Source organism: Suricata suricatta, chromosome 12 (genome assembly GCF_006229205.1).
Source record: "Suricata suricatta isolate VVHF042 chromosome 12, meerkat_22Aug2017_6uvM2_HiC, whole genome shotgun sequence".
NCBI classification, from domain to species: Eukaryota; Metazoa; Chordata; class Mammalia; order Carnivora; family Herpestidae; genus Suricata; species Suricata suricatta.
The window spans coordinates 84,010,351-84,035,241 of record NC_043711.1 but is presented as its reverse complement, the minus strand read 5'-3'; the positions used below and the strand labels follow the sequence as shown (position 1 = coordinate 84,035,241).

The 24,891-nt window shown below is 39.7% G+C and overlaps 1 protein-coding gene across 1 annotated transcript in view; it reads right to left on the bottom strand.

Annotated features, from left to right (window-relative positions):
- The window catches only part of PHF20 (PHD finger protein 20), a 113,888-nt gene that overhangs the window by 38,650 nt on the left and 50,347 nt on the right, over positions 1 to 24,891 (bottom strand). Inside the window, exon 11 of the mRNA XM_029917944.1 lies at positions 5,162 to 5,440. Coding sequence (XP_029773804.1) covers positions 5,162 to 5,440 — 279 coding nt within the window. The remainder of the gene's footprint in view (positions 1 to 5,161; positions 5,441 to 24,891) is intronic.

The following is a 24,891-nucleotide window of genomic DNA, read 5'->3' as shown; positions in this document are numbered from 1 at the left end:
CTTTGGCTTAGGTCATGATCTCACAGTTCGTGAGTTCGAGCCCCCCATCAGGCTCTGTGCTGACAGCTAGCTCAGAGCCTGGAGCCTGCCTCAGATTGTGTCTCCCTCTCTGACCACCCCCCCTTGCTTGTACTGTTTCTCTGTCTCCCAAAAATAAATAAAAAACATAAAAAGAAGTTTAAAAAAAAAGATCATCATAACAGATACAATAATACTGAAAAAAGTTTGAACAGACACATAGTTTAGTGGAACAGAACAGAAAACCCAGAAATACACCCACATTTATATGGTCAACTAATCTTCTTCAACAAAGAAGGCAAGAATATGCAATGGGAAAAAGGCTCTTTAACAATTGGTGCTGGGAAAACTAGACAGCAACATACAAAAGAATGAAAATGGACCACTTTCTTTCACTATACATTAAAAAAAAAAAAACTCAAGTGCGCCTGAGTGACTCAGTTTGTTAAGTGTCCAATTGCTGATTTCAGCTAAGGTCATGATCTCATAGGTCATGAATTCGAACCCTATATCATGCTACAAGCTGAGCATGAAGCCTGCTTGGGTTTCTCTTTCTCTTTCTCTCCCTCTCTCCCTCTCTCCCTCTCTCTCTCTCTCTCCCTCCCCCAGGCCTATCCCTTATGCGCGTACTCTCTCTCAAAAAAAACCCAAAACCTTCAAAATGGATTAAAGACCTAAATGTGAGATTTGAAACCATAAAAATCCTAGAAGAATAAACAGGAAGTAATTTCTCTGACATCACCATAGCAACATTTTTCTAGATACGTCTCCTCAGGCAAGGTAAATAAAAGAAAACAAAACTATAAGGACTACATCAAAATAAAAGGCTTCTGTACAGCAAAGGAAACAATCAACAAAACTAAAAAGTAACCTACTGAATGGGAGAAGGTATTAATTAGCAAATGACGTATCTGATAAAGGGTTAGCATCCAAAATATGTAAAGAACTTCTAAAACTCAAAACTCAAAAAAAATCCAATTTAAAAATGGGCATACATTATGAACTGTGTATTTTAAATATATCAGAATTTTAAAATTAAATACTAAAATCACTGAAATATGTTTACCTATCAGACTCACAATTTAAAATTTGATATTGATAAGAATATAAAAATTGACACATATAACTAGTTGGAGAAAGATTACAAACTGAGACAAAGTTTGCAAAAGGTGATTTGGCATCATCCATCAGAAGTTTAAAAATGCACATACCCTTTGCCAAAGCCAACCACCTCCAGGAATTTATCCCATGGGTTTATTTGTATGCAAGGGTATATTAATCTTTGGGAGGTTTACTTTACTTAGGTCCTTGACAGAGTGAAAAACAAATGGCAAACTATAAACTTTTTATAGGAAGAATGTTTAAAGTACAGTACACCCATAAAATGAAATAATGACAACTGTCAAAATTAGTAGAACCACAGGGGTCCCTGGGTGGCTCAGTCGATTAAGTGGCCAACTTCAGCTCAGGTCATGATCTCACAGTTCATGAGATCGAGCCTCACATCAGGCTCTGTGCTGACAGCTCGGAGCCTGGCACCTGCTTCTGACTCTGTGTCTCCCTCTCTCTCTGACCCTCTCCTGCTCACACTCTGTCTTTCTCTCTCTCTCAAAAATAATGTGTTAAAAAAAAGTTTTTTTAATTAGTAGAACCACATATCAACACTGATATGAAATGATGGCCAAGATATCTTTAAAGAAAAAAACAAGTGGCATGTGGTATTGTGTAAAATATATTTTCTGTAGACATGTGCTTGGATAGGCACAGAAAATATCTGAAAAGAGTTTGTTAAATAAAATAGTTACATCTGCAAAGGGGGTGGGAATGTCAAGGGGAAGGAGACCTTTTCCCTTAGTATTCTGTTGCACTGATTTATACAGCAATCATGTCACTTTCATACTTGGGGATGGATAGTGAAAAAAAGTTACAGATTCTAAACTTAGAGTGTGTCTGGAAAGAAGGATCCAATAAATCTGTATTTTAACAAGTCACCAAGTGTGACTCCCAGGCAACTGAGTTAGCTAGCCACTGCTCCACATGAGACCTAGGCTAGGTGGCATTTTGGGGAAGGGGAAGTAAGATTTCAGTGACAGGTCTCTTAAGTCTTAGGAAATAAGCTTGCCCCCATAATTAACCATGTATTCAATAACAGAGAGATATACTCACCTAAAAGATACAGAGTGGCCACCAAAGCCAGTAGGACTGGCCAGGAATAGTCATTAACATCCATAAGGAATCGATGTTTGGCCCTAAATGAAACAAGCAATGCCCAGGCAAAAGAACACTGCAATCTGAGAAGTGAGCCAGTCTTGTCTTCCTTGTCCCAGGAATATCCACAACCAAGATCTCAAGCAAAAGATCCCAAGCAAAACAGGACTCAGGTCTCTTCTGAAATGCCCAGAACAGAGCCTGGCACTTAATAGGCATTCAATAAAGAGGTACTGAATGAACAAGTCAATCTATTTTAGTCCAAGGCATTTCTAACTCCGGTGCTCTGATCCAATGATCAATAAGCAAACTTTCTCCTCCCACACAGGTCTGAACAGGACTCAGGAAAGGAGTTTTAAAAGCTGTGGGCTTCGTTTCATATAAATAACTGGCACATGGCCTTGAGCATCAGTCTACTGCAATTTGGTTCATACCAGCCTGCTCTGAAAGACATCTACCCACTGGTGGGTACACGAGCAGCACTCCGGTGAAGTCACTAAGGTGGTGAGTGCTGCCGTGCCCTGCACCCCTCATGGGGAGTCTCCCCCCTGGTGACTATTGGCCAGCGGACCTTCCTCAGGCAGCTCCTGTTAGTTCAATGCTTAGGCTCACCAAGTGCACAGGTAGACTGCTACAACTGAGGGTACTACAGCTGCATGCCCCAATCCAGAGGTGACTAGTCATATGCAGCTACTGAGCACCTTAAGTGTGGCTAGTCTGAACTGAAATGTTCAGTACACATAAAATTCACACTAAATTTTAAAGGGTCAGTATAAGAAAAAGAATATAAAGAGCTCATTAGAAATTTTTATACTGGGGTGCCTCAGTCAATTAAGCCTCTAACTATTGATTTGGGCCCAGTTCATAATCTCATGGTTTGTGAGATCGAGCCCCACAGTGGGCTCTGCAGTGAGATTGCAGGGTCTGCTTGGCACTCTCTCATCCTTTCTCTCTGCCCCTCCCCACCTCAAAATAAATAAAAATGTCTTTTTAAAAAAAGACATTTTATACTGATTAAATGCTGAAATGATAGTATTTTGGATATAGTGGATTTATAAAATGCATTATTAAGAACAATTTCACCTGTTTCCTTTGACATTTTGAAATGTGGTTATTGGGGCACCTGGGTGGCTCAGTCGGTTGAGTATCTGATTCAGCTCAGGTCATGATCTCACAGTTCATGAACTTGCTGCTGTCAATGTGGAGCCCATTTCAGATCTTCTGCCCCCTGTCTCTCTGCTCCATGCTTGCACACATTCTCTCTCTCACTCTCTCTCCCTCCCTCTTAAAACTAAACCTTTTTAAAAAATTAAAAATAAAAATAATAAAATGTGGCTATCAGAAAAAGTTACAGGTGGCTCATATTATACTTCTAATAAATAATGCATCATATATGACTAAGAGATTCCACCTTGTTCCTGACCCACTATATCTTCACAACACGGCTGAGGACTGATCTCTCACAGGGTCAGAGATCACCTTAGTTGACACAGCTTTGCCCCACTGTCTTGAAACCTGATTTCATACTTTCTTGGGAATACTGTCACAATGTCCTAGGAGTTCCATGTATCATTTAATACCTACGTATTACAATGGAGAGAGTTTCTCCATTATAATACGGCCAGAAATATATAACAATGTTACAATTTCAGGTTAAAAGAAGCTGGAGGGCTTGTAGAATTTACCGGAAATTCATTAAAAAGGCTTCTGCAGGCCTGTGGCTCAATCAGTAGAGCATGTGACTACTGATCTTGGGGTCATGAGTTCGAGCCCCATGTCGGGCACAGAGATTACTTAAAAAAAAAAAAAAAAAAAGGTTGAGGGGCCTTGGTGGCTTAGTTGGTTAAGCATCCAACTTCAGCTCAGGTCACGATCTTGCAGTTAGTGAGCTCAAGCCCCACATCAGGCTGTGCTGACAGCTCAGAGCCTCGGGCCTGCTTCGGATTCTGTGTCTCCCTCTCTGTCTCCCCCACCCCCACTTACTGTCTCTGTCTGTCTCTCTCTCAAAAATAGACATTAAAATGTCTTTTTTAATATTTAAAAAGGCTTCTGATTCCCCCAGAAGTTTGTAACTTTTCAATCTCTAAGTTTTAGGGGGAAAGTCTCCAGGGACAATTGGCTGGCACAGTCGGTGGAGCATATGACTCTTGATCTCAGGGTTGTGAGTTCAAAACCCATACTAGGTAGAGACTACTTAAATAAATAAATAAATCTTAAAAAAAAGAAAAAGAAATAAAAAGAGGGGCGCCTGGGTGGCTCCGTCGGTTAAGCGTCCGGCTTCAGCTCAGGTCATGCATGATCTCACAGTTTGTGGGTTTGAGCCCCCATGTCCGGCTCTGGGCGGACAGCTAGTTCAGAGCCTGGAGACTGCTTCAGATTCTGTATCTCCCTCTCTCTCTGACCCTCCCCTGCTCACACTGTTTCTGTCTCTCAAAAATAATAAATAAATAAAAAGAAAAAGAAAAGGTCACCAAAAAGGTTCTTTGTACTAAGACATGAACATAAGATTCTGTGGTAACCCTTACTACCACCATTATAGTTTTTGTTTTGTTTTTGAGAGAGAGAAAGTGTGTGCAAGTGAGCAAGGGGCAGAGGGAGAAAGAGAACCCCAGAGGGACCAAGAGAGAGAGGAGGGCACAAGCTCACCCAACGTGGGACTTGAACTCACGAACTGTGAGATCATGACCTGAGTCCAAGTCAGACGCTTAATAACCGAGCGCTCCAGGCATCCCCATCATTGTAGTTTCCATTCCTCCAGGAGGGCCACACCCTCACGAGGCAACTCCTGAGGATCACTTGTCAGTTTTCATCTTTTAAGATTTAATTGGCCCTGACCAACTTAACGCCTTCTTCTGTGTCAGAAATGCAAGCAGTGTGACCTGAGCAAGAGAGAGCACTCTATAATATAGATACAACACAGAACTAAAGTACTTACTTGGGGAACTAGCAGAGACTCGCTTCCTGGTCAGGCTCTCCTGGCTGGCCTTGTCTGAAGCTGAAGAGCCCCTCGTTTGGACCTGCCTCTTTCCTGGGTTCTCCTCTGGTTCTGGTGACTTCTCCATCCCGTGGAAATACTTCATGTGATAGTGCAACAGTTTGGCCTTGCGGAAAAATTTTAAACAATCCACAACCTTGCACCTGAACTTGTGATCTAGGTCAACAGCTGGGGCTTTACATGTCACAAAATCATCGGTTTTCTTAAAAGTGTTTGTTACTGAAAAACAGAACAGAAACAAAAACAAAGATCTTCATGCTTATCCTACTTACAACAACACATGCATCAACACACAGCAACAGAAAGTGAAAGAGCAGAAAGCATACGGAGCCGGAGACCTCAGGCAGCCATCACCTCCCCAAATTACTGTTTGGAGAGAAAGAATACAACTTCGGGGTAAATAACAGAGACTCAACCAGGATTCATCTTCTGAATGAAAAGATCAACATGGTTTTGTTTGCTTATTAGACAGCCACACAAGTTCTCAAGGTTGCAGACTGTGGGGAAAGAACAGGAAAAATCCTTAAAAATAAAAAAATCATGGGGCGCCAGGGTGGCTCAGCCAGTTGAGCGTCCGACTTCGGCTCAGGTCATGATCTCACGGTTTGTGGATTCGAGCCCTGCGTCAGGCTCCATGCTGACAGCTAGCTCAGAGCCTGGAGCCTATTTAAGATTCTGTCTCCCTCTCTCTTTGACCCTCCCCTGCTCACGCTGTCTCTCAAAAATAAATAAAAAACAGAAAAAAAAATTTTTTTAATAAAAAATTAAAAAATCATGAACCCAACCCCACACTTAATACTCTTGCATAAGACCAGATTCAAACGTGCTATGATCCTAATATTTGTGTGTGTGGACAAAACTGGGGAATACTCTGGTGGGATCTCTTTATGAAACCAAACAGATCTCACAATGATTTTGTGCAAAGAGAGTGTAATTGTTACAAAAGTTTTTCATATTTTGCTACCATGTACTTTGTTTGAACAAAAAGATTCAGTAAGAAGAAAAAAAAAAGATAACCATATGAGTGTAGCTGGAAGGCATGAGGAGAACTCAGGAAGACTCAATGATCAAATTTAAAGAGACAAAAAAAAAAAGTTTGAAATGCGCTCTCTGCCCTAAAAAACAAACAGAAGGCAACAATCCGTCATGTATCAATGACAAAAAAATAAAGCTGTCACAAGGAATTCAAAGGTGTTAGAAACAGTTTATTAAAGACTCCTTTCATAATGCCATCACCCCAATGAGAGCATCCCCTTAAATTCAAATTTTCCTACTCTCCTGATTAGATCACCCAAGAATATCCTAAATAGATCTTTCTTGGATGAAACGAATATTTCCTAAATGAAGTGATACAATTCCCATTAGAACTGTATGCAGATAGCATACTGAACCTTTGGTAAATATTAGGATTACATTTTCAAATACCAGTCCACAATCAGAAGAAATAAAATTCTTAAACTCAACCTCAATTATACTCAATATTTCAAAATCAGCACTAGGGTATGATTACAAAACTGTTACGTTTGATGATCTGATGGATGCCATTACATGGGCAATTTAAACAAGTAAAAAGAAAAATACACACACACACACCCTAAAGCAGAATGCCTTAAAATCACTTTCTCTCTATGACAAGAGATAAGAGAAAGAGGTTCAAATCAGTAAGACACAGTTAAGAAACGTAATATGAAACAAAATAGAATACATACTTAGACAAATGGTGGTACTGGAAAAGCATATCAGTGGAGAAATTCAAAACCAACCTCCAGGGGCACCTGGGTAGCTCAGTCAGTTAGGCGTCTGACTCTTGATTTCAGCTCAGGTCATGATCTCAGGGTCATGAGATCGAGCCCCATGTTGGTCTCCACACTAAGCATGGAGTCTGCTTAAGATTCATTCTCCTCTCTCCCTCTGCCCCACCCAAGGCTCGCACACAGTCATTCTAAACAACCACCACCTCAAACCTCCAATACGTCCTAAAATTATTTCTTAAATTACAAGTGGTTTCTCAAGAGGAGTGGAATTCCTTCCTCTTGAGCCTATTAAGTTGAACCATATGAATTTGCCATTTTTATAGATTAAGAAGGTTAAATATTGGCTATTTCATATGGTTCAGCTTAATAATTCCTTTTCCATTTTGAGAGTCTCAAAAATCACTGCAGACAGTCCGACTTATCATCATATAAATAAGAGAAGAAGGTCCAACATCAGAGAACATCAACACCACCTGCCACCTGAGAACTACAACAGTCAAGCTCAGCTACAGTAAACTCATGCATCCTTTGTCTTATGCTTGTAAACCCAGGTTATTGTGATAAACTGACTTATAATGGAAAAGAAGAATGCCAAAACACAAACATCTTTGAATTAAAAAGAAAATTAAGAGTTGAAAACAATGAGAACTCCAAACCAATTTCAAGAAGAATTACCATTCTCTCAATTCAAACGCATTGGATCTTTATGTACACATCAACGGTCATTTGCATAAGGAAAAGACAGGACAGTGGCTAAAAGTGTGGGCTCTGCAGCTGGACAGCCTGGTTCAAATCCTGACTCCTCTACTTACTCCTCCTGACTCTGCTTCGTCAAGTGCAGGGTGGAGAGATAAGAGAGTAACTCCTTCACAAAGATGTGAGACTTAAATGAATTAGGGGCAAAGATCCCAGAAAAGTCTCTGGCATATACTAAGTGCTCAATAAATATTGGTTCTTACTATTCCAGAGTATAATTTTGGACTTATAAACAAATGAGGCTTATGAACAGCCCTTCAGGAATTAACCTGCTCATAAGTAGAAGGACAGAAGTTCCCACCATTCTCAGCCCTCACTGAACGCTCATGCTAGCGGCAATATGGCATCATGGAATCAGCCCAACTTTAAATCCCAGCTCTTTCATTAGCTGTATAAATAAGGTGTACATATTTTTCCAAACTATTTCTGATTTGGTTTCTCATCTATAAAAGAATATATACTACCTATTTCAAAGAGTTGAGAGAAGGCTATTTCATATATATATATATATATGTGCTTGGCACAAAGCAGTTCATTTCAAACATTAAAAACATCTTGGTAAGTAGGCTTATGTCATTCATGGAAGTGGCTAGAGACAGCAATTGTAATTATCAACCAAAGTGAAACATTCCTTCAACCAACGCTGGCTGGGGAAATATCACTCTGTTAAGTACTCCATTTTTCTGCATCCTTCTAAAAACGTGAAATCCAAATCAGCCACAAAATTCCTAACTTGGCCACTAAGTAAGATTGTTACCCCTAACTTTCAGAACATCTTACTTTTATTAATGCGGCCAAAGATTTCTGTTGTTGTTTGTTTTTAAATAATCACATGACATGGTGCTGGAAAGTACCAGGTTAGTCCACCAAAATTATGAACTGTGTGTTACCTGCCGTTTTTTTTTTTTTTTTTAAGTTTATTTTGAGAGAGGAAGAACGCACTAGTGGGGAAGGGGCAGAAAAGAGAGAGGGAGAGAGAGAGGATCCCAACGTAGCTACTAGGGGTAAATTTACAGTTTTCAAGATAAGCATTCTTTATTTTTTTTATGTCTTTATTTATTATTATTGAGACAGAGAAACAGAGCATGAGTGGGGGAGGGGCAGAGAGAGAGGGAGACACAGAATCCGAGGCAGGCTCAAGGCTCTGAGCTGTCAGCACAGAGCCCGACGCAGGGCTCAAACCCACGAACCATGAGATCATGACCTGAGCCAAAGTTGGATGCTTAACCGACTGAGTCACCCAGGCAACCCCCCAAAGTTACTTCTATACATTACTATGTAGAGAAAAATGGTCCACAGAATTTGAATTTGTTTTTAAGGATGATAACTCTAAGGATCGTTTTCTTTACTTTGGGGAGGAAAATAAGGGAAACAAATTAGAAGATTTCTCCTAATAATCCCCACCTCCTGGTATTCACACCCAAGCATAATCCCCTCCCCATGAGTGTGGGCAGAACCCGTAACTTGCCTCTAACAGAATAAGCAAAGTCACTTTTGTGATTATCATATGAAATTATTTAACATCTACTTTACTAGCAGGTATTCTCCTCTGAAGCCCTGATGAAACAAGCTGCTGTGTTGTGAGCTCCTCTATGGAGAAGACAAGTGACACATAACTGGGAGTGTCAGCAAGAACGGTGGCCCTGAATGCTGCCAATAACCATGTGAGCCTGGAAGCAAATCTTTCTCCAGTAGTTTTCAGGTGAGAATGAGGCCCTGGTCCACCCCGACTGCAGTCTCACAGAGGACCCAGGTAAGCTCTGTGTGGACTCCTCATCCACAGAAATTATGAGAAAATAAATGTGTTGTTTTAAGCCACTATGTATGTGGTAACATTGTTAAACAGCAACAGAAAATCTAGAATAGGACCAGAAGACCTCTCATTTTCTATGTACTTGAGTAATGCTTTATTCCCCTTTATGATAAGCATACATTAATCTTATGAGAAAAAAAACTTTTTAAACTATGTTTTCTGAAACATGGCTTAGAAATAATATCCTACTAAACCCTTCTTTAAACACCCATTTCCAGTTCCTCAATCCTCACAGTTAGAAGATTATGATTTAGTCCTGTTGACCATATTCAGTCCAGCATTCCAAGTCCATGTCAATCTAAGTACCATCTTGCTTTCCAAATTCACCTCCTATTAATAATCCACAGTGAGGCCTTAGTAGCTGCCCAGCCAACTACTGGCCCCAACAACTGCTTCATGCCCTCATAGTTCATACCACCACTCAGGCTTTGCCCTCTCCCTGCCATTCCTCCCAGGCTTGGCCGAGTGTTCACTTCTATCTGAACTCAGCTCACTCCACGTGGGGGAAGGTGTCCAGATGGCCCTGGTTCTCAGGGACCAAATGCCATCAACTACTGGCACAAACGACTATCTGATGCACCCCATCTCTGGCACTTCAAATCTGCTCCTATCACCTGTCATTTATTACTTCTCCAGCCAGAGGGTAAGGGCCATTTCTCCGTAGCACCACTCCGTAATACAGTTGGTATTCTTACCAGCAATGACACCATGTGATCCAATTAGCTCAATAATTTTTTGACATATACTTCAAATACTATAATGGGTAAAACATTTTTTCAGATCTGTGAAGGAATCAGCTCTGAAGCAACAAAAGGCAATCAAAGGGAAACATGAACAGATTTAAATATTCACAGCAAGGCCAGTCAAATGCATCAAATAAAAAAACAAACTGTCCTTGAGTAGAAAAACAGTTAAATAAATTATGGAAAGTTGGCATTATGTAATTCTAATCAGCTATTTAAAAGAATGAGGCACCTCTCTATTTACTGATATAGATAATTTCAAGATATACTGAGTGAAAACAGAAAGTTGCCTCATCCAGGGGTGCCTGGGTGGCTCAGTCGGTTAAGTGTCTGACTTTGGCTCAGCTTGTGGGTCTGAGCCTTGCATCATGCTCTGTGCTGACAGCTCAGAGCCTGGAGCCTGCTTCAGATTTTGTGTCTCTGTCTTCCTCTGTCTAGTTCCCCTCTCCTGCCCCCCTGACTCACGCTCCGTCTCCCTTTCTCAAAAATAAACAAACATAAAAAAAAAAAAAAAAAAAAGACTGGGGCGCCTGGGTGGCTCAGTCAGTTGAGTGTCTGGCTTTGGCTCAGGTCATGATCTCATAGTTCATGGGTTTGAGCCCCACTTCAGTCTCTGTGCTGACAGCTAGCTCAGAGCCTGGAGCCTGCTTCAGATTATGTGTCTCCTTCTCTCTCTGATCCTCCCCTGCTCCCCCTGCCTCTCAAAAATAAATAAAAAAAACACTAAAAAAAGATAAAAAATAAAAGACTTATCCTTAAGTATTAAAAAATAAAAAAGTTCCCTATTCCATACCATAGTGAATGACCCTGTGTACGGTGACAAGTGGGGGTAAAAATGATTATAAAAATGCATAGACAGGGGTTGCCTGCCTGGCTCAATTGGGGGGGAATGCAACTCTTGATCTCAGGGTCCTGAGTTTGAGCCCCATGAGGGTGTAGAGATTAGTTAAAAATAAAATCTTAAAAAAAATAAGTAAATAAAATCATTTTTAAAAAGTGCTCACAGACTGAAGGAGATACAGGAACCACTTTGAAAGGCTCCCACTGGTCAAATCTGATACAATGTGGGTATTAAAATAAATAATGATAGACACAGATTATAACCCATAGAACGAAGTAAGGATCCATAAGTCCATGTAGATACAAATAAAGAAAGAGGGGAAAGCTCCTCCTTATAATAGAATACAAACCAATAAAACATAGAAGAAATTATTAAAGTTAGAAATCATCATTTGGCAGCCATCAGAGTAAAAACTGTTTCAGACAGAGGCATCTGGGTGGCTCAGTTGGTTAAGTCATGATCTCATGGTTTGTGGGTTCAAGCTCTGCATTGGACTCTGTGCTGACAGCTCGGAGCCTGGAGCTTACTTCGGATTCTGTCTCTCTTTGCCCCTCCCCCACTCACACTCTGTCTCTCCCTCTCTCTCAAAAATAAACAACAAAAAAAATTTTTTTAATTTGTTTCAGACAAGAAATTCTGGGGTCCCTGGGTAGCTCAATTGGTTAGGTATTTGACTTTGGCTCAGGTCATGGTCAGTGAGTGCAAGCCCTGTGCAATCAGGCTGGCTCAGCTAGAACTCTCCATCTTGGAGCTGTCAGTTCAAACCCCATGTTAGGGACAAAGTTTATTAATTAAAAAAAAATTTAATATAGGGGCATCTGGGTGGCTCAGTCAGTTAGGCATACGACTTTGGCTAAGGTCATGATCTCGCAGTTCATGAGTTCGAGCCCCATGTCGGGGTCTGTGCTGACAGTTCAGAATCTAGAGCCTGCTTAAGAGTCTTTGTCTCCCTCTCTCTCTGTCCCTCCCCTGTACTCTCACTGTTTCTCTCTCAAAATAAATAAACATTAAAAAAAATTTTTAATGTTAAAAAAATAATATATGCAGGAAAAAAAAATCTGTACGTGCAGGAAAACTACTCTGAGGTCACCGAATAGCTAACCGGGAGGAAAACAACCTCACCAAGGCTATCCCTTAGGTGCAAACCTCTGCACTCAGTGTTCACAAAAATCACTGAGCATTTATTCCACAAGATGGCAGAGCAGCCCCAAATGCCAGAGCTGTGTTTGGAGTGAATAATGCCTCTCCTCTGCTCTGGACTAAATGTGTGCTGCCTTCCTTGGCTCCTCCTCCTGCTCTTCAAGAGCTTCCTTCCCACAGATTTCCTAGATTGTGACTCCGTCCCAGGCTAGAAATTCCAGGACTGCAGCAGCTCAGGACAGAATCACTCAACAGTGACTAATGTGACAGCATCCTGGCTTCTAGGGACCCTGTTGGATGTTTCTGATGATGATACCACCCTCCTTCCTGTTTACTTACATAATACATTCCTGGTGAATGAGTCCTCAACAAAACAATCTCTCTCTCCCAACCATCTTTCTAGATCATCCTGTACTCACCACTAAGTCCATGTTCCAAAAGAAACACCAGAAACATCATTCCATTTCCAGATCAACACATCTCCCTCCCTCATATTAAAGAATTCCAAAAGCACCAGTCTTTCTGGAGCACTGACATCACTTGTACCACACACTCTTCTTCAAACCTGACCACCCTACTAAGCCTCTTACTCAGAGTATATACACTACTTTAACAAGTGCCCCCAAGAGCTACGGAATCTTGTGTCACATAGTATGTAACCTCCCCAAAAGCAAGAACTATGTTCACTTCTCAATTTATATAGCACCCAGCATCTCATCAGAGGATGTTAGGCACTCAGTTGGAAAATGGGAGTCACAGACCCTGTACGACCAGCGAGTAGGAAATGTGCAACTGTGACTAAGTCACTCCTTTTGCCAAGTATTAGGCTCTTTGCCCATAAAGCAGAATTGGTAGTGAAAATTTAGAAAGAATTTAAATTATTTTTTTCAGCAGGGGATAGTTAAATAAATCATGGAATACCCATACAATAAAACACATTATATGAAATTGTGAAAGGAGGTAAGACATGAACATGGAAAAATATCATAAATGAAAACGGCCAGCCATCAAATAGTATAAGAATACTATTCTATTATTGTGTTGTTTAAAAGTTATCCCTATATATGTATGTTTGTATAGGCACCAGAACTATGTCTGGAAGGATGGAAGGCCGGCCGTATACCAAATTGTACCATGGCTCCTTCAAGAGTGAGAATGCTATCCATATAAGGGAAAATGTTCACTTTTGGTTTTGTTTTTTTAATGTTTACTTATATTTGAGAGAGAGAGGGAGAGGCAGAAAGAGAGAGGGAGAGGCAGAAAGAGAGAGGGAGAGGCAGAAAGAGAGAGGGAGAGACAGAAAGAGAGGGGGATAGAGGACCCAAAGCAGGCTCTGTGCTGACAGAAGAGAGCCCGATGTAGGTGGCCAACCCACAATGGTAAGATCATGACCTGAGCTAAAACCAAGAGTCAGACGCTTAACCGACTGAGCCACCCAGGTACCCCTCACTTTTGTGGTCTTTTACTTGGTTTTAATTTCTCCTGGCATGTATCATTTTTGAAATTTATGGGGGAGGGGAGATCTGCAAAATGACTCTTTATAAAATAATTTTTAATTTTTTTAATTTTTATTTTAGAGAGCAAGAACATGAATGAGAGGTGGGGGATGGGGGGGGAATCCCAAGCAGGCTCCACGCTAAGCATGGTGCCTGACCTGGGGCTGGATGCCATGACCTTGGGATCATGACCTGAGCTGAGATCACAAGTTAGACACTCAACTGATTAAGCCACCCAGATGCCCCTAAAATAATCTAAAAAATATATTTTTTAACATTTTTATTTATTATTGAGAAATAGACCATGAGCTGGGAGGGGCAGAGAGAAGGGGAGACACAGAATCTAAAGCAGGCTCCAGGCTCTGGGTTATAAGCAGAGCCCAACGTGGGGCTCGACCCCATGGACCCTGAGATCATGACCTGAGCTGAAGTCAGATGCTTAACTGACTAAGCTGCCCAGGTGCCCCTAAAATAACTTTTTCAAGAGGGTTCAAGCTGCCTTAATTCAGAGTAGTTATAAAAATTCATCAAGACCTAATACTCAAAGAATTAGTATACCGTAGTGTTCTGATTGTAAGAAATCACATTTCATTTTAAAAATCAACATTAAGAAAAACCTTTCATTGCTGTCTCCTTCTTACTCAAAAATGATGCTCATCCTAAATCCACATAGTCTGGGATGACCTTGTGTTCCTGCTATGTTATGTTTTTCAATGAAAAAAATTAATGAATAACTGAAGTGATATATTTAAATACATTATAAAACATATTAAAATATCTTTTCACATTAATTTTTAAAACAGGTTTTTATCTGATCATATATGTTGATTTTTTTTCATCCCCGTATCCAACAGGAATCTTTGAAAAAGAATCACTGCATCAAAAAATGGGACTTACTTGGGGCACCTGGATGGCTCATTGAGTTAAGCATCCAATTTTGGCTCAGATAATGATCTCCCAGTTTGTATCTACGAGCCCCATATCAGGCTCTCTGTAGAGCCTGCTTCAGCCTCTGCCCCTCTCTCTCTCCCTACCCCTCTCCCACTCATGCACACAGATGAAAAGAATCTTTTAAAAAAATAGGACTTACTTGAAATTTTGTTTTGAAAAAGTTTCAACATTACGGCAGACGTAAAAATATTTAAGCTGGGCAATCAATCAACAATGCTATTCACCATTCATCAACTGGAAGTATCCAGGACAATCCATTCCTAGAAATGCCTCCCTGAGGTCAAAATCTGTTATGCAACTTTCTGTGGTTTCCTAACCTCCTCCAGCTTTCTCTTCTTCCCCTCAAAGTTTTGGTACGTAAGAAATGCTCAAGTAACTGACTTGAATTACTTGAGATAATGGAATGAATGACTCAATAAATTAAATATTACTACTTCACAGATGAAATAAGTCTTCCAATGGATTTATTTGCTCTGGTCAGGTATAAAATGTATTCAATAGGGGCACGTGGGTGGCTCAGTTGGGTGTCCGACTTTGGCTAAGGTCATGATCTCAGGGTCCGTAGGGGTAGAGCCCCACATTGGGCGTTGTGCTGACAGCTCAGAGCCTGGAGCCTGCTTTGGATCCTGTGTCTGCCTCTCTCTGCCCCTCCCAAGTTTATGCTCTGTCTCTCTTTCTCTCAAAAATTAACATTAAAAAACAATGGTTTGAGAAAAGGTGTTCAATAAAAGTATGCCAAGTGAAAGCCAACAGATAAGAGCGTACCCACTGTGCTTGCAGAACAGCAAGGAGGCCAGTAGGAAGGAGAGAGGGAGGAGAGGTAACAGGTGACCAGAAGAAGCAGGGTCACAGGCCAGTGTAAGGACTCGTGGCATGCACGAACAATTATCAACAGTTCTGGGCAGTGTGAGACATGAATGTTAGTTTTATTATTCTTGTACTCTTCTGGATTTCTTTTCAAATTTATGGATGTAAAAAACCAAGTTACCAAAAAGAATATACTGAATGAAGACAAGATCATGTCCATAAGTAAGGTAAAAGGTATCAACAAAACCCTTGGTGAAGATTGAATACGATCCTGATTTTGAGAATTATATCATGGGAATGTAAGAAATACACACCAAAGTATATAGGAGTAGAATTCTGCAACTTATTTTCTAACAACTCAGAAAAAAAACTTGAAAATAACTTAAGGCCTAAGAATAATAAAGAAGTAGGAAGAAAGCAACCTTACCCATGCAGAGATCCAGGTGAACACTCGAGGACTAGCCCCCTATCTGAGAACAAAGCACTGTCAGTAGTTCCATCAACTCCTCAAAGCAACTGACCTCACTTTGGCAGCAACTAATCAGCTTCGGCCTTAACCCAGTTCAGGAAGCCTGCAATTCAGTCAGAAAGCACCTAATAGTCTCAGAAAAGACTCTGTGATTATGCTGTTGATGTTGCTCTGCCTCCATGTCCAAATACCTAATTGCTACTCATCCTTCAAGGCCCTGTGAAAGTACCACCTTCTTCTACCCCTGCCCCCAAACCACCAACTAAATTTCACCTCTCGAAGAATCAGATCCAAAAAACATTTAACGGACACTAAGACCAAAAGTGCCCCATTCATCTTTGCATACTCAACAGTTAGCAGAGCTCCTTGGGCATACAGCAAAGGCCCAAGTTGAGTCCTAAGTTCAACTTCCATGTGGCAAGTACACATAATTACTGCCAGTCTTCTCTCCCTTGGTTTTAGGTATTTCTTAAGACATTACCTTACTCCCTGAATGATAGGCACCTGGAGTCTTATCAATTCCCCTGCAAAGAAAGACCTAGGGCATTGACCAGATGTCTCATTCATTTCTCTAACCTTAGAACAATGAATTCTCAACCAGTTCTCCACTGAAACATGCCCGATGGCAAACCATAAACACTTACAACTCTCCAAACTACAATGACTATAACCCTATGACTCTCTTACTCAAGAAAACATAACACAAGTGCCCAAAAGCTAAACTATTGTAGGCATTAAATTAAATTGGACCTGGTTAATTGAAAAATAAATCATTTGCAAAAACTACTAAAGGCATTACTCTAAAACTTACCTGGTTAACTTACAAGTAAATCATTTGTAAACATTCAATATTTTAGTGACAAATAACCTCCTATTCATTTCATAACTGACAACATAATCAAGACTCTGTGGGTTAGAATCACTGATCTAAACCACACAGCAAAGTATCCCATTTCTAACAGGTACATTAGTTTTAAAAAAGAATGAAAGAAAGAAAAAATTAGCTGAATACGCCTGTAACTTCTTTTAGCTCTTCTGTCTTGTTTGTTTTGTGGTTCGTACAGAATATTCACAAATGAGAGAGCTTAGGATAGTCTGGCACTTCATGACTAAAAGAAATGAATGGACCACAGCCCATTTTCAAAAAGCCCTGGTAGCCTCTGTATGACCAAACAGGCTAGGCCCAGATTTAGAGAATAATCTGGATCTCCAAACTTCTAAGGGCATCTATTCTAATTCCACTTTACAACTTAAATAAATGCCTACCCAAGTAGAAGAGTTTCAACTGCATTTTCCTTTGGCTTCTAAGTCATCAAAGGAAAGAGCTCAGAGCACTTATTCCTCCTAGCTCAAACTCAAGGTAATCTGACTTCTACCATTACTATAAATGCTTAGAAAATGGGAAAGTGCTTCAGTTATTTGCACTGGTTGCAAAGTTATTCCCTAGAAAATGCCCTGTGCAACCTGAAGAAGCAGAAGAAGACATCTAATCCTAGCACCATCCATTCCCAAAGCTCATCTGTCCTACTCTCACTGGATCTTATTTCCATCCCCCCCACATACCAGAAACAGCTAGATTAACTCACACAACAGAAACTGTACATGTGTGTGTTTTGGAAAGAGCCCAAAACCCCACAAAATCAATTAATTTTAAAACAGGCACAGAATTTAGCCTCTAGCCTAACCTCCTCACTCCTCTCACCTGCACAGCATATTTCTTGGTGATGTAGGAGTAATTCATTACCAATTTCCAGTGATGTCGAACATAACCCCACCCTCAAGACAATATAATTTAAGAGCTTAGTCTGCTGAATTACAAGGAACATGGCTGTCATCTAGAGCTCCTGACACCAAAACAGACACCCATGTTCTGAGGTTAAATTTCCACCTCATTTGTATATCAAGTCCATTTCCCCCACATGGGAGAAAAGTAGCTTGGGAGGAGAGAAGGCCTGCCACTGACCAAGGCTCAGCAAGAAAAGGGAGATTGCTTACACCCAAGAGCCCACAGGGCTGAACCATAACACTCTAGACCCAGCAGGACAAAAGACCAACCTAGAGGCACCATGGATGAGCCAGGAGTAACTATTCGGATACTCTCACTGTACTATTCTCAAAAAGCTCCTCTGCTGTAGCACTTACGTTAACCCTATGGCACGTTATCAAGACATCCCTCAGTAGAGTAAGCCCCACCCCAATTGAAATTATCCAAATAAAAGTATGCAATTCTGAAGACATGTAAGTCATTGTGGTGTCAGTTTTATAAATGGCCCCATTAAAATCAAAACTATTTAAATGTCACTCACCTTTTAACAAAGTAAAATTTTCTTTTTGTAATTTATACTACTTCCAATATTTGGAATTTTCCCTTCTAAAGAAAAGAATTTCAAATCTCACATTCATTGTTAAATATATAAATTATAGATATATTTAGTATAACACAAATGAGGATATAAATGTACAGATTTCATGACAGTTAAAATTAAATGAAGTCACAATTATGTAGCATCAAAATACAGCATTACCAAATATTCAACTACCCTTCTCCCCAGTGAAATAACATACCAGGAAATGGACTACACCTTCCCTCATATTGTTCACTCTGCCCCCATCTATTTCTCATGGGACGGCACTATTTATCCATTGAAATTCAACTTAAATCATGTCTCCCAGGTTGAAGAAGGTCTTACTGATCTTGTCAGTGACACTTATTTTAGCACAGTGCCTGGTATCTAGTGGGTTCACAGGATGTTCCAACTGAGCAAGAAAAGATGTACAACTGGAGCTTCCACATCCACGTTTGCAGACTCTCTTCTCACCTTTCTTGCCCTAACTACAGGGAGACCATTTCATTTAATATTTACTGTTTCCCCAAGTCCCTCACTAAAAGAACTTCTCAGCATATTCTTCTCCAAGGAACAATGAGCAACCCACAAATCTCCACAAGCTTCTTCATTCTTCCTCTGGGCCCATCCGTATATAAGAAGCTCTGCTTTGGCAACTGTAGAGCCCACACTCTCCATACACTGAAAAGGGAGAAGGTTACAGACCATCTATATTACCAAAAAAACACTTTCCAGGTCCAGAACCATGTCATCAACAGAAACTCATGAGACTTGATTCCACAGCTCATTTCTGGCTAAATTCTCCAAAGGGTCATGTCTTTCCTTCATTAAGTCTGCCCTAGTTCAGAATACAGCCGAGTCTAGAAGAGGGCTACCCTGTAAGCACTAAGACCTTCAGACATCTAGGAAAGGCCAAAATTTACCTACACTTACTTCCCTTCTCCCTCACTCTACCCCTTTCAATTCACGATAGTCAAATTTTACAAAATAAACAATTATTGAGAGACAGAGAGAGAGAGAGAGAGAGAGAGGGAGGGAGGGAGGGAGGGAGGGAGGGAGGGGGAGAGAGGGAGGGAGGATGGGGCAGAGAGAGAACAAGAGAGAATCCCAAGCAAGCTCCACACTGTGAGCACAAAGCCAGACACAGGACTCAAACCTACAAACCATGAAATCATGACCTGAGCCGAAGTTGGACACGTGACCAACGAACACACCCATGCACTCCCAGAATAAAGAACTTTTTAAAGATGAATGTTGGTCAAGAACTTTGAGGTATGTGCTATGGGTAGGAAACATTTTTTATTCCATCAAAAATTTTAAATGGTGACTTATACAATAATTTAAGTGATCTTTTTAATGTCTTTATTCATTTAGTTTGAGAGAAATAGCATAAGCAGGGGAGGGGCGAAAGTGGGGGGTTGAAAGAATCACAACAGGCTCTGTACTGCCAGTGCAGAGCCGGACACAGGATTCAATGCTAAGCCAAGATCAAGAGAAGGACACTTGGGGTACCCAGGTGGCTCAGATTTTTAAGCAACAGATTTCAGCTCAGGTCATAATTTCTCAGTTTATGAATAGGAGCCCCACATCTGACACTGTGCTGACAGCTCAGAGCCTGAAGCCTGCTTCAGATTCACAAGCCCCTCCTCAGCTTGTGCTTTCTCTCTCTCAAAAATAAATAAACGTTTTTAAAAAAAAAAAGAGTAGGATGCTTAACCAACTGAGCAACCCAGGTGTCCCATAGTTATTTTTCAAAATATGATAAAATATGTGTGTAATAATATTGATTATATACATATTATTATCAAAACTGCATTTTCTAAATATTGAAGGAAAATAAAGTAGATTTAAATTTTTCGTTTCGGGGTGCCCGGTGGCTCAGTCAGTTGAGTGTCCAACTTCAGCTCAGGTCATGATCTCACAGTTCGTGGGTTCAAGCCCTGCATTGGGCTCTGTGCTAACAGTTGAGAGCCTGGAGCCTGCTTCAGATTCTGTGTCTCCCTCGTTCTCTGCCCCTCCCCTGTTCCTGATCTGTCTCTGTCTCTCAAAAATAAATAAATGTTGGGGTGCCTGGGTGGCTCAGTCAGTTAAGCATCTGACTTTAGCTGAGGTCATGATCTCACGTTTCGGGCTCTGTGCTAAGAGCTCAAAGCCTGGAGCCTGCTTTGGATTCTGGGTCTCCCTCTCTCTCTGCCCCTCCCCTATTCTCTCTCTCTCTCTCTCAAAAATAAAACATTAAAAAATTAAAATAAAATAAAATTAATGTTAAAAAATATTAAAAATTTAGTTTCAGGGGTGCCTGGGTGGCTCAGTAGGTTAAGCATCTGATTCTTGATTTTGGCTCAGGTCCTGATGTGACAGTTCAGGAAACTGAGCCCCTCATCCAGCTCTGCACTGACAGCATGGAGCCTGGTTGGGATTCTCTATCTCTCTGCCCTTTCCCTGCTTGAGTACATGCTCTTTCTCGCTCTTTCAAAATAAATAAACATTAAAAAATTTTTTTTTAATTTCAGTGTTATAAGTTACAATAAGGGGCGCCTGGGTGGCTCAATCAGTTAAATGTCCAACTTTGGCTCAGGTCATGATCTCATGGTTTGTGGGTTCAAGCCCCACGTCGGGCTCTGTGCTGACAGCTCAGAGCCTGGAGCCTGCTTTGGATTCTGTGTCTCCCTCTCTCTGCCCCTCCCCTGATCACTCTGTCTCTCAAAAAATAAATAAATGTTTAAAAAAAATAAAATTAAATAATTTTTTTTTTAATTTCAGTGTTACAAGTTACAATAAGAAGCGTCTGGGGTGGCTTAGTTGGTTAGGTGGCCAACTTCAGCTCAAGTCATGATCTCACGGTTTGTGGGTTTGAGCCCCACATCGGGCTCTGTGCTGACACCTCAGAGCCTGGCGCCTGCTTCTGATTCTGTCTCCCTCTCTCTCTGACCCTCTCCCACTCATGCTGTGTGTGTGTGTGTGTGTGTGTGTGTGTGTGTGTGTGTCTCTCTCAAAAATAAATAAACATTAAAAAAAATTTTTAAAAAAAGGAGTGCTATAAGTTACAATAAATAAAAATAAAAGACAACTGATAGACCAAGAGGAATTAAAGTATAATGTATAGAAAAGACTAAAGATCAGTATCAAAAATATACAAAGAAAACCTGGCAAATCCACAATATAAAGAAACAACCTAACAGGAAGTGGGCAAATAATATGAAATAAAGATAATTTGAAGAAAAAGATTAAAATATTCAATAAACCCATGAAAAACTACTTAATCCCATTAAAAAAAACACAGAGCTTAAAGAATGAAGTCTTATTTCAAATGTTAACATAAATCAGAGAAAATTTAAAAGTTGAATAATATCCATAGAAAGCAAAGATGTAAGGGAAAATGTACTCTACCATACTTTTGGTCAAAATATTAAGTTGAATGGTCTTCTGAGAGAAATTTGTTAATGCAATTGAAAATGTATGTTCTCTCAAATACAGCATTACACTCACAGAACGTTATCCCAAAGAGCTATTCACCAAGCGGTCAAAAATATATTTTCAAAGTGGAGCACCTCGGTGGCTCAGTCAGTTAGGCATCCAACTCTTGATTTCAGCTCAGGTCATGATCTCATGACTCCTGAGTTCAAGGCCCAGATGGAGCTCTGCACTGACAACGCAGAGCCTGCTTGGGATCCTCTCTCTCTTTTTCTCTCTGTCCCTCTCCCACTTGTGCTTGCTCTCTATCTCAAAATATATTTAAAATATATATGTATATATATGTGCAGATATACATTTATATATGTTCAAGAAATACCACTGCATCGCTGTTTGAACTATCAACTGCTCAGAAACACTCAAAATGTCCGTCAAAAGGGAAATGGTTAAATATAATGGAACATTCTTACAAGACATCATTACTCTATCATTAAAAAGAACTAAACAAGTGTACTGACAAAGACAGATCTCAAGAAAACTGAAAATAAGTCAGAAAACAGTAAGCCTAAAATTAACCCAATTACATTTAAATTAAGTTTAATTTAATTTAATAATAAAATCTTCATTGCTTCCCTACTTATAAACATATAGAAAAGGATCTAGAAAAATAACAAACTAATAACAGAGGGTTACCCAAGGAGAAAGGAGCAAGATACAGGATGCTTCTCAACTTCTAATACCTCCATATTGACATTTTTATGAACAGTATATAATATTTTTATACTGCTTTTTTAAAAGGAAAATAAAAAATAAATACACATACACACAAAAAAGTGGTTTAGATGTTCTTCACTTTAAAAGGAACAGGTCAAGATTTATTCATGGTCAGCACCATCCCGGACTCAAAACATTTACCACAAACATAATATTATAGAAATGTAACATCCAAGTAGTTATTAATGCAACAAGCAATCACTACTTAAAAGAAAAAAAATCCCTTTGTGTAGACATGAATGTGTACAACTTCCTAAGCTATTACCATAACACAAAGTTTTCTCTTTCAGGAATGGGAGGATAGTTCATATTGGAACATCCCTTTTGCATGCAACCATTATAAACTGGTAAAAAAATATTTAAAAATAAATATGAAAAGGCAATAAAGAGCAACAAAAAGCAGGCAGAAACCGAAGTGGGATATTTGGTATAAAAGAAGGGGACTAGGTAAGTTTCCCATATTTCACCTAAAGGCAGGCTCCAGTCAGTAACACTGGGCAGCTAAAACTCAAGTAAGTCATCTTCAGACTTACTGGTTCAGGAAAGAGAAGACGAACTTCAGTGCAACTACAACAGCTGGAAAATGAGGGAGAATGTCCTAAAAAAAGAAGAGAGTCACAAAAGGGTGGCCTCAATTTCTACACATAAACTCTGCCTAAATCTCTGGCTGATCTTTGAATGAACAGTTTCAAGCCCAATTAAAGCGAAAAGAACTGAACAAAGGTTGTGGCTGCTGTCCACTGCGGAGGAAAATAATTTGCGATTTGAGTTTAGCCAAATTAATTGCCCTTCCAAACAAAGAAATAAGCATTTGTCAGAGGAAGATAACATAATCCAAGCTCTACAACATATCAGACATCATGTGCAGGATGCAATCCGAAACATTAGACACATGCAAGAAAAAGGGAAAATGTGACCTGCAGTCAAGAAAAAAAAATCAATGGATATTAGCTTCAAGATAATCTAGACATCGGACTTGGTAGACAGGGACTTTAAAGAAACTATTAAAACTATGCTCATAATGAATATACAAACAAGATTTCAGCAGAGAATCTAGGGAGAAAAAAGGGGAATTCTGGAACTAAAAAGCATGAGAAATAAAAAGTTCACAGGATGGGCTTAAGAGCAGACTGGAATCAAGAGAAGAATTTGAAAAGAGAAACTGTTCAATCTGAAAAAGAGGGGGAAAAGAGTGAAAAAGAAGTCAACAAGTCCCAGTGACCTATGGCATGATATCAAAATGTCTAACATAAGTATAATGTGAATCACCAAAGAAGACAAAGAGAATGGGACTGAAAAAAATATTCACAGAATAATGGTTGTAACTTGATGAAAACATTAATTTTCCAATTCAAACTCACTGCCTCTCAAGCAGGTTTAAAAAAAAATACAAAAGCTAAATACATTATAGTCAAACTGCTACAAAGCAAAGAGAGAAAAATCTTAAAAGCAATAAAAAAGAGGGGCATCTCGGTGGCTCAGTCAGTTAAGTGGCCGACTTCAGCTCAGGTCATGATCTCACGTTAGTGGATTCGAGCCCCACGTCAGGCTCTGTGCTGACAGCTCAGAGCCTGGAACCTACTTCGGATTCTGTATCTCCCTCCCTCCCTCTCTCTCTCTCTCTCTCTCTGCTCTCCCCCGCTCATGCTCTGTGTCTCTCTCTCTCAAAAATAAATGAAACGTTAAAAAAATAATTTAAAAGCAACCAAAAAGAAAACAACACATTCATTACAAACAGAAACAATGATATGATTGATACTAAACTTCTCTTCAGAAACAACAGAGGCCAGAGGTCCATCAACGACACCTTTACAGTACTTAAAAAGAAAAACAAAACAAAACTGTAAACCCCAAAATCTATACCCAGTGAAGAAAATATCCTTCAAGATTGAAAGTTAAATAAAGTCATGTTCAATTAAACAAAAACCAAGAGAATTTGTCGCTAGGTAACCTACACTACAAGAAAAAATTACAGGAAAGTTTTTAGGTTGAAATGTAATCGTCAGAAAGATATGAGGAAGTGGAAATAGTAAATATGTGCATAAATAAAATTTTTGTTTTCATCATATTTATAATACAGAATTATTAAGAGCAAAAATTATAATACTGTACTGTGCATTTTACAGCTCCCAAGAGATAACCAGAGCATAAAAGAGGAAAGAAAGGATTCAATGACTACCTATTTTAGATAAAGTGGTTCAATATTAAAAGTAAACTGTAAAAAGTTAAGGATATATATCATACTCCCTACACTAACTCCTAAATCAAATGCTAAGAAGTATAGCTAACAGCTAATAGATAAATTAAAATGAAATTTGAAAAAAATTCAATTAACCTAAAAGAACAGCAAAGGAGGAAAAGAACAAA